General features: G+C 56.5%; 1 protein-coding gene across 1 annotated transcript; it reads right to left on the minus strand.

The window, feature by feature from the left end:
• Positions 1–1218: 1218 nt before the first annotated feature.
• On the minus strand, positions 1219–9810 carry PPM1J (protein phosphatase, Mg2+/Mn2+ dependent 1J). Its single transcript, XM_017741139.1, has 9 exons — positions 8673–9810; positions 7899–8222; positions 7287–7399; positions 5585–5669; positions 3934–4052; positions 3693–3756; positions 3407–3514; positions 3115–3266; positions 1219–2819 (listed from the first exon to the last, which is right to left on the minus strand). Exons 2-9 carry the CDS (start codon positions 8151–8153, stop codon positions 2672–2674), a joined length of 1044 nt encoding a protein of 347 aa, XP_017596628.1. The 5' UTR covers positions 8154–8222; positions 8673–9810; the 3' UTR covers positions 1219–2671.
• Positions 9811–9816: the final 6 nt, after the last annotated feature.

The raw sequence follows: 9816 nt of genomic DNA on the forward strand, positions 1-9816 counted from the left end.
GAGCGGGGCCGTGCCGAGCCGTGCCCATTCCGGCGCTGCCCCCGCCCGGCTCCGGGAGCGCCGGGACCCGCCGGTGTTTCCCCGCGGAGCCCTTGGGCGCCCCGAGGGTGTTCTGCCCGTTCAGGTTCCCGAGGCCAAGTGGGGAGGGGCTGAGCTGCTGCCCTCAAACGCCCCTGTGCCAGGTAGGACCAGCATCAGAGAGCGCTTCCCACTGTGACACGCACGGACGTGGCTGAGGGACATGCCTTGTCCCCAGGGTCTCAGTCCCCTCCACAGGGGCCCTGGCAGAGGGGTCTGTGACGTGTTGTGCCCTGTATTAAGGTGACCCCAGTGCCACTGGTGGGGGCTCCGGCTCCCCGTGCCCACCATGGACGGGAGGGAGGGAGGACCAGGTGGCTGCTCCCCCCTTGACATCCAGCTGCAGGGCAGAGTTCCTGTCCCTCGGCCGGGGAGAAGCAGCCCCAGGAGCCTGGCCCAGACCCAGGCTCATAAACCGCTGCTATTTTAAGGGCTTGCAGACAATTTTTCTTAATTTACCAAGCCCCAGGCCAGGAGTTGGTTCCAAAGGAAATGTTTCCTTAGTAAAAAAGGGAACCGCAGAGGAAGCTTTAAATACAGCCTCTGCCTCCTTGCCTTATCCAGCAGCTGGGCAGTGACCTGGAAAAGCAGAGCCGGTTCTCAGCCACCAGCACGAAAAGGAATGTGCCAGGGGAACAGGGCTGTGCAAACAAGTGTGGAAAGAGTACCAGGGGTACCAGATGGCCATCAGAGGGACGTGGGACAGCAGGGTTGCTTCCAGCAGGCAGCCGACCCTCGAGGCAGAGGTAGCTGCTGCTTGAGTGCCTGAACTCCCAGAGAAGGATAGTCACACTCCTGGGAGCCACAGCCTGCCCCACTCCCTCCCCCACAGACAGGAAAACCATTAGCCTTTTCTCCCTTCCATTCCATGTGTAATGTTCCTGTTCCCACCAGACTGGCCATTGCTGCTGCCTCCTGGCCAGACCCAGCGATCCAAGACCCCCAGGCAGCACCATGCTGAGACTGGCAGCACAGCAGGAGTTCCCACTGCCCATGGGCACTGGATGGATACTCCACGGGCTCTGACCATTGCCAAGGGCAGAGGGACAGCAGCTCACATGGCTCTGTGCAGGCCTGTTTGCCTGCCTACATAAATTAATCAGAACTAATTGGCTTTTCGGAAAGACTTTGAAGTAGGACTGCGAGTGGCAAAATCTTTATTTAAACGCACAGTGCTACACAAGGACAGGCTCCCGGCCCCAGCACCACTCCCTGCTCCCTTCAGCATAGATGCCAGCAGGTTTAAATCTCACTGCACAACTTTCACTTTCCGTTATGTGCACACCCAGTTTATTTACATCTCACTGGTTACAGGAGACAAACAACATTCACCAGAGGTGACACTTGACAAGAGCTGGCTGCACCCACTGACAGGACACAAACTACTGATGCCATGGAGCCTTTCCCAAACAGCTCTCCCCATCCCCACAATGCCAGGATGGGACAATGCCTCACAGTTTAGGAGGATGCAACACTCTGCAGAGGTCTGGGAAATGAATGCTCCAGGTCAGAGATGTGTGTGATGCAAAAATCCTGTGCAGAGATCAACCACTCCAGCTCCCCTCTGCATCAATTTTGAGATTGTTAAGGAAAACGCAGGAGCTTCCTTAAGTCTTCCCCTGCCCTGGTCACGCCAAGCTGTTTTTTACAGCCCAGGGCTAAGCAGATCCAGTGCAGTTAAGCTGCTAAGCTCGCCTGAATAGGCCTGTTCGGTGTGAGGCTGCTAACTCAGAACCACTCCATGTCCAAAACATAGACATAACATTCATAGACTCCCCACACCAAGAAAGGATTTAGACATTTTCCAGCTCAGCTCTCCAGTTAATAAATAATTGGCTCCAGAAGCACTGCAGTGATCCAAGGCATGAGAGGATGGGGGTAGAACCTGTGGCACAGCCAGTGCCGGTGCAATGGCTTATCCCTCCTCAGGGCTCTGGGTGCACGGCAGAGCTTGGTCACTGCTCCAGTCTCCCACACTGGAGACTGAGAAAAGGTATGGGACAGAATGAAGGTGTGAGGGGCTGAAAATTGTGAGCACAAGGCTGGGATGGCCATTGTGGGGCCACGACTGGACTTGTGCCAGGCTGAGCATTGCCCAGCTGCCCATGGGGCTTTATTCCCAGTCACTTCCCATCTGAGCCCCAGCTCCAACAGCAGCTTCAGTGTCACTGGCTAAAGCATCACAGGGCAGGAGATAGGTGGTGACTGCAGCAGGTATGAGTGCCCCAGTAGCCCCATGGCTGTCGCACAGGGCTGGAGTCAGCACAGCCATGGCAAGGGGCAAAGGACATGCTGAGGAGCCAAGGAGCCTTCAGGCTTTTCACAGCATTGAGAAAGTAGCAGCACAAAAACATCCCTCAACCCCAGTCTTCATTCTCTATCCAAGGCCTCTCAGTTTCCACCTGGGACTGGGATGCAAGCAGGTAGAGGGGGATGCTCTGGACAGGAGCACAGACTGAGGCTCCGGGTTTCTTACTCTTCTTGCAGTTCAGAAAACAAGTGCTTACAGGAGAGGTGGCCCTGAGGCAGCGTCAGTGTCCTGCTCATCTCCATCCAGGCAAGGTGAGCCCCACTGCCCCAGGCTCGTTCCGCATCATGTGTAGTTGCCAGGGCCACCCAGAGGGATGACAAAAACGGAGATGTCGTCACCAGAGCCCAGCTTGTCATTGGCCAGCCGCCAGCCCCGCTCCTTCAGCACCCCCCGTGACCGCACCACCAGCTCCTGGGCCACCATGGTGTACCTGGGGGCACAGCAGAGCACAGCAAAGCACAGGGGATGTTCCCTGTTCCCTGGCTCAGCAGTGACCCCAGACCCCCTGATGCAGCATCCTGGCAAGGAGGGAGAAGCTAGAGCAGCTAGAGGTGCAGGAAAGGGTCCCTTGGAGAGATCCAGGCTCAGATACACACATCCAGGGGAGCAGTGCACACTGTGGAGCCCAGAGGGATGCATGGCCACAACACTGCCCCAAGGAGCCAGGCCAAGGGGAGGTGGTGGAGTGCAGGACATGCCCCGTCCCCTGCCCACTTGCAGCTCACCTGCATGGGTCATTGGGCTCATAGCTGGTCAGCACCTCCATCACCACACCAGCCACCTCCTTGTCATTGGTGACATCCCAGAGCCCGTCGGTGCCCAACACCAGCACATCGTCAGGACAGTGCTCGTACTGCGTGAGGTCATAAACCCTGACCTGGCAGGCAACAGGGCAAGATGCAAGGGTGAGAGGCAGAGAGGCAGAGGAGGCTCCTGCTGCACTGGGCATATCATGGACCTGGTCCTGCCGAGTGGCTCTGGCCATTGCAGGAACCCGTGGGTGCAAAGCAGGCTTACCTCTGGGAAGCAGGACAGGAAAGGCTTGATGTGGATGTTGGAGCTGAACACCTTGAGGTCATGGTCTCCCAGGCCTCTTGTGACCCCAATTGTGGCCATCATCCGAGCCTGAAGAATGGTAGAATCAAAAGAGAACTTTAAGTGTCTTTATCTCCAGCTCCATTCCCAGCTGAGAATTGGTGGCCTTGGAGTGATGACAGCACTACCAAAAATGGGCTGAAATCCCCCAAAACAGCGAGAGCAGGCAGGAAACAACCCCTGCCAAGCTTCTGCCACAGCACTTCACCTTTTTGCCTTCCCCAAAGATAAGTGGAAACTTCAGGTCATCCTCTTCTATCTTTTTGTAAGCCCTGGTTAAAAGAAGCCAGAGACAAGGTGTCAGCAGGTGAAGGTGTCCAGCACCTCCGCTGACCACTTGGGACATGGGTATCCAGTGTACCAGAGCCCCCTGCCCCGTGGGATGGGAAGCCGAAGATGAGCAGCCAGCACAGCAGGACCCCAGTGCCACTGGCGGGGTGAGGGATTACCAGCCATTCATGTTCTGGTCCCTGTAGAGCATCTTCTTCCCCAGCTCCTTAGGCTGGATCCTGCGGGGGAACTCCAGGTGGGTGAACTCCTTCCCCAGCAGCTCGGGCCTTAGCAATGCCTGCAGGAAGAAGTGTCAGCTCAACCACAGGGCTGGGACAGCGGGATCTGTGGATCCAGCCCTGCCCAGATCGGGATCTACCACCCACCAGGACCTCGGCTACAACATTCCCTGGTGGGATAACATCAGCTGCTCTGAAGCAACTTGAATAGGTGCTGGTAAAGCAGCTTCAAACCACCCACCTGTGCTAAGCCAGAGGGGAAACTGGAGCTGAGGACAGCCATGACAGCACTCAGCAAGAAGGTGAAACTTTTGCATAGAGAGTTTTGGGAAATAAAGATCTCCAAAAGGGGTCAAACAATCAAACCCCAGCAAATTCCAGGAGAAGCTGGAATTTACCCAGAACGAGTCATAGCTGCAAACCTCCCAGGATCCCAGGCTCAGTGCAGGGCACTCACCCAAGGAAAAGAGTGGTGGGTCTTTTCTGATACAGTGGCCCAGCTGTGACCATGACAAGGGACAAGCAGCAGCACAGAGCCCTACCCAGGGCAGCCCCAAGCCCTCATGGAGCACAGTGGGGAGGGGACCAGGAACAGGGAGTGTTGGAAAATGCCAAAGGAGAAAGAAAAAGCAGAAAGAGAAGAGGAGATCCCTTGGGAAGATGGGCTGGCAGGGAGTTGGTGCAGAGGCATGGAGACCCCCAGCCCACTCGGGGGAACCCCTGACCACAGCCTTGGCATCATGTGGCAGAGCAGCGTGTGCTTGTCCCCAGCCTGCGCCCTGCCCCTCACAGCCAGCTGAAGAGGATCCTGATTGCAGCATTTTCCTCCTCTCGGTCATTCAAAAATAGATTCAAGAAAAAATGCCTCAGTGTTTTTCCAAGTACTTTGCAAGCCAGGAAATTTCATCCAGCAAGACCTCCAACACAAACTCCTCCTCCCCTGTGCTGCCCTCAGAGAGGTCTTTATAACCTTGAAGAGTCTCCCTGGGTGGCACCAGGGGGTTCGTCCAGGAAAGGGACAGGGAGCTTTCAGGGAGAGAGACAGAAACCCACTGGCACACATCGGCTCCAGCTCTCCAGGGAGCAGCCAGGGAAGAAACTAGGACTCAGTGGGAGCACTGCAGCTCCTCTGACAGTGAAAGGGAGCACAGTGGATGGAGCAGAGCCATGCTCCTCCAGGTTACAGCAGCCCAGGCAGGGGATGTTCCCTGTTCCCTGGACAGCAGCAGGACAAGATGGACCAAACTGGCTCCATGCAAACAAACCAGTGCAGCCCCATGCCAACAGCCTGGGCTCTCCATGCCCCGGCTGTGCCAGGCTCGCAGTCACAGACCCTCACACTGAGCCCACAGCAAACCAGGGCTCTCCCAGCCACAGGATGCCCCCATGCCAGCTCCCTGCATCCCAGTGCCTCTTTCCATCCCAGGGAGCAGTCTGGGATGGAGAAGTGCCAACAGCAGCTCCCAGCCATGGGGCTGCCCTTGTCTCCAGAACCCCACCACGGCAGCAGCCCAGCAGGCAGCACAGGGGACTGGGAAGATGCCAGGAGGTGTGTCAGCAGTAATGGGGTTAGAAGAAAGGTCTTTCTTACTAAAAACTGTAGCCTCTGCCTCTCTGTCTCTGGAGTAAACTCCCTGGACATTGGAATGATTTCCCCATTACGGATGATAATGGCCCTGCAATGAAACATGGAAGGATGAGATTAGAGAGAAGGAGAGGAGACTTGTCAGAGGAGCTGAGCCTGGCTCTCCAGGGCTGATTCCCAGGAGTGGTGCAACCCCTTCCCCTCTGCTGCCCGCCCTTTTCCCAGCCTGAGATGGGGGCTGCTTCCTGGCTTCCCTGCCGACCCTGGGCAGGGCATGGCATCCCTCCCTCCTGTGCAGGAGAGGGGCAGGAAGGAAGGGAAAATGGGAGAGAAGCATGGGGCAGAGGGGGATGAAGCAGACCAAATCAAAGGACAGGATATGGTTAGAAAGGGAGCAGCACAAAGGTGGTGCATTCTCCTTTAGAGGGGAGCTGCACACAGCAGGGGCAGAAATCACCTGCAGCAGGACATGGGTGCATGTGCCCATCCCACACCAGCACTGTCACTTGCTGCTGGGGCTGCTCTTACAGTTTAATGTCTCAAAAAAGCATAAAGGTCTGATTATGAGATGTTTCTGGATGTCATGGTAGACCCAAGGATCTCCAATGCTGGTGGCTGTGAGTCTCCTCCAATGATGTAAGGCCAAGCTGAATTCAGCTCTGGCAGTGTCTGATGCCCGAGGAGGCAACACAGACTGTGCCTAGAGGCACAGTGACAACCTCAGAACCCTGTGCATGCTGACATCCTGCATGGCTGGTGCCTGGCTGCTGCTGCCATGGAGGGGGACCTGCACCCAAAAGCAGAGGCATGAGGGATCTCCTTCTTCTCTGTCCCAGAGCTGGAAGCACATCCAGCCTCAGAAAATTGACCAGAGCCTGTATTTGCTGGTCTGACATTGCTGAGGACAAGGTAACCTGCAGTAAATACCCAGAGCAACTGTAGCTGCCCTTTTCTTGGAAATGTTCAAGGCCAGGTCGGACAGGGCTTGGAACAACCTGGTCTAGTTGAAGGTGTCCCTGCAAATGTCAGGGGGTGGAACGAGATGAGCTTTAAGGTCCTTTCCTACTCAAACCATTCTTTGATCCAATGATAAATACAGGGCAGCTCAAACCAGCTTCACTTGCAGTGTCACCTTCAGTGTAAGGTGGACCTGCCCTTCTGCCATTGCTTGGGAGTGTGGGCACACACAGGTACAGTTACAGTAGCCCACCCCTGGAAATACATAAGGCAATTAAAATTCTTGGCCTCCAAGCTCCCACTGCACATAGATTTGTGTCCTTGTCTTGAAACAGGTCCCTGGTATGAAGTGTACCCTAAAATGACTTCTTGCACATTTTTGAAAGCTTTGCTGAGCACAATTTTCACTCCCCAACCTGCAGCCCAGGCCAGTGCCAGCAGCAGGGGCCAGGGTGTGATCCAGAACCATCTGGGTAGCAGAGAGGATGTTGTTAGGAAGGAAGGGAGCACATCCCAGATTTTGGGAGGCAATTGTACAGCCCTATCTGTGCACAGGGAAAACACAGAGATCACAGTAGGGTACATTGTCCCCGGGGCACGGAGCCGGCAGGGGATGACTCTGCCCAGTTCTGTCTAGAACTAGGGATGGAGCTGCGTGTTCCTCACCAGCCATGCCTCCAGCACCACCCCACTCTACTGGGGTGTCCCCAGCCACTGAGCAAAAGGTGAGGGCTGCCCTGTGGGGCTGTACCTGCTGTCACCAGCGTTGGCCACGTAGAACTTGCCCATGAGGTAGATGGCAGCCAGGGCACAGCAGCCCCCGGCCAGGTGCTGAGATGCCCGCTCCCGCTCGATCTGGTCATCCTGGGGAGACAGAGAGAGGCTGCAGGCAGGGTAGGTGGGCAGCCCCAAAGAGCACCTGGCTGCTCCAGCAGCACCTCAGCTTCAGGTGGGAAGCAATGACCAGCCAGGGTACCTTTCCCCACACAGCCACAGAGTGGCTGTAGGGCTCGGGGGGCCAGGGGTCTTGTGGGGCAGCCAGGAATGTGGCTTCACTGGGGCAGTGGGACAGGCAGGAAAGAGCAAGACAGGAGGGGCGTAGGTGGGCATCCTGGAACAAAGTGTAATGAAGCCCTCTGCACCCACACAGGCCTGGAGCCCAAAGCCTCTGCCTTCTGAAAGCTCAAAATGCGGGGCATCACAGAGCCCTCTCTGAGATCATCGCACTTGGAGCCCTCCCTGCAGTCCCCTCCTTGCTGCAGAGCTGCCTTTTGCCAGTGGGGACAAGCTGATGCAGACACAGACAGCGAAGAGGTGCTCCCAGGGGATGCCCTAGATGATCCCACAGGCAGAGGATCCTCACCATGTGCTTAAAGGCATTTTCAATGGCGCCGATCACCAGGCTCTCATGGGATACTGCTTTCTCCAGGTGAATCTGAGGCACAGCATCGTTCAGGACCTCCCCATGGTCCTCTGCATAGGACATGTGGTTTGGATCTGCAGAATCGGTCTCTGTGTTGTGCGGGAGGCAGATGGGAGGTGGGGAGGGGTCCTGCAGGATCTCCACGAGGTCCCGGAGCTGCTCACAGATGTGCAGGTGGAGCCTCTCGGATGCCATGACAGCAGCACCACTGCCCGCATGGCCATCAAACAAGGCCCAGTAGTGGAAATATAAACCTTTCCTGCCCTGTGGGGAGAAGAGGGAAGGTTAAATGAGCCTGCAAGGAAGCAGATGGGATGGGGAATTTAGAGCAGCTGGGACCACCAGCTGAGGACAGTGACACGAGTCTCACAGGTCCCAGTGCAGGCAGGAGTGATGTGGGCAGCTGACCAAGGGTGTCTGGACACAGCTGATCCCTGGCTGGAGCCCAGCCCTGTGTCAGACATCTCGTGCCTCCGGCAGCCTCCAAAGGGGAGGCACCACCGTGCCAGCACAGCAGCCACCTCTGCAGCCCACCAGGGCACATGGACCAGTGGGTTATCCCATGGGGATGGAGGATGGTAGGAGCAGGCAGAGAGAAGGGCCACGAACCAAGGGAATCCCCAGTGTGCGCACATCACCACGTGTCCCATCTCATGCCCTGCTGCTGGGCATCTTCCCCGTCATGTCCCCGCTTGTGAACACCGTGGCTCTCACCCCATCCAGCTCCCCGCTGCCTTCCCTGGACGACAGCCAGCCCCTTGGGCTGGGCCTCTGCTCCACAAACACCACCTCACAGCATGCCTGGTCCTCATTGTGCTGGCTCTTCCCTGCATTTATCACCCTGCCAGGAAGAAAAAAGGTGTAAAGGCCCTTTCTTTCACATCATGGTCCAGCAAATGCCACCCTGCAGCACCTCCTCCCCCCACCCCCAACCCTCCACTCATGTCCCCAGGGATGCCCTGCACAGGTGCTCCTGTCCTGTCCCAGGTGTCCCAGACCAGTTGTGGGGGTTGATCTGGGACCAGGAGGAGCATTGGGTCCCACCCACAGCTGGGTCCAGGGGGGAGCAGTTGTCCACACACCTACCAAGGGAGGTGACCAGAAGTAAACTGGATTTGCTGAAGGTCCCCACCACTGCCCAAGCAGAATGCCCAAAAACCTGCACCAGCCTCAAATATACACCCCCGGGACACACAGACAGAATCACAGCCTCACCCATGTCCCATCACCTCTTGGGGGGAGCAGGGGGCTCAGGGAAGGAGGGGAGAAGGTGATGATGATGAAACCAGCAGAACTTTTGCAAAAAGATTCGCACTGACTTTTCCCAGCCTATGCTGACACAGCAGATTTCAGGTCTAAATTGCAGAACCTGCTCACAGGAAGAAGCTGTAAACACAACAGGGTGGTTTTTCTTTGAGCACAGAAATTCCAAGTGGTTTGCAGAAAGAACTCCTGGGACACTGAAAAGGGAATTTTTTTCACTCTGGGTACCCCCCTATCTCCAGGGGCAAACCAACATCTCATAAAGCTCTCTAGAATATCGGGAAGATCAGCTCGAGGAAGGGATGCTGGAGTAGGCTGACAGCACTGAGCAGCAAAAGCCTTCAAAGTCTGACCTTCCCGCCCCCTTTCAGTTAGAGGTGAAACGCGCAGCTAGTGAAAGAAGACAATCAAGTCCTTGAAGGGGAAGTCTCAAGCAGTCCCACTCCCAGGAAAGCCCCGAGTCCTGCCAGAGCCGCCGCAGCTCCTTCGCCCTCGGTACCCCATCGGTGACAGCGGGTGTTGTGCAGAAAGAGCAGAAAACAAAACGGACAGGAGAGCCTAAACCCCTCGGGGATCGGTGAGAGCACAGCCCCTC

This window comes from Corvus brachyrhynchos, unplaced genomic scaffold (assembly GCF_000691975.1).
Source record: "Corvus brachyrhynchos isolate BGI_N302 unplaced genomic scaffold, ASM69197v1 scaffold338, whole genome shotgun sequence".
In the NCBI taxonomy this organism is placed as follows: domain Eukaryota; kingdom Metazoa; phylum Chordata; class Aves; order Passeriformes; family Corvidae; genus Corvus; species Corvus brachyrhynchos.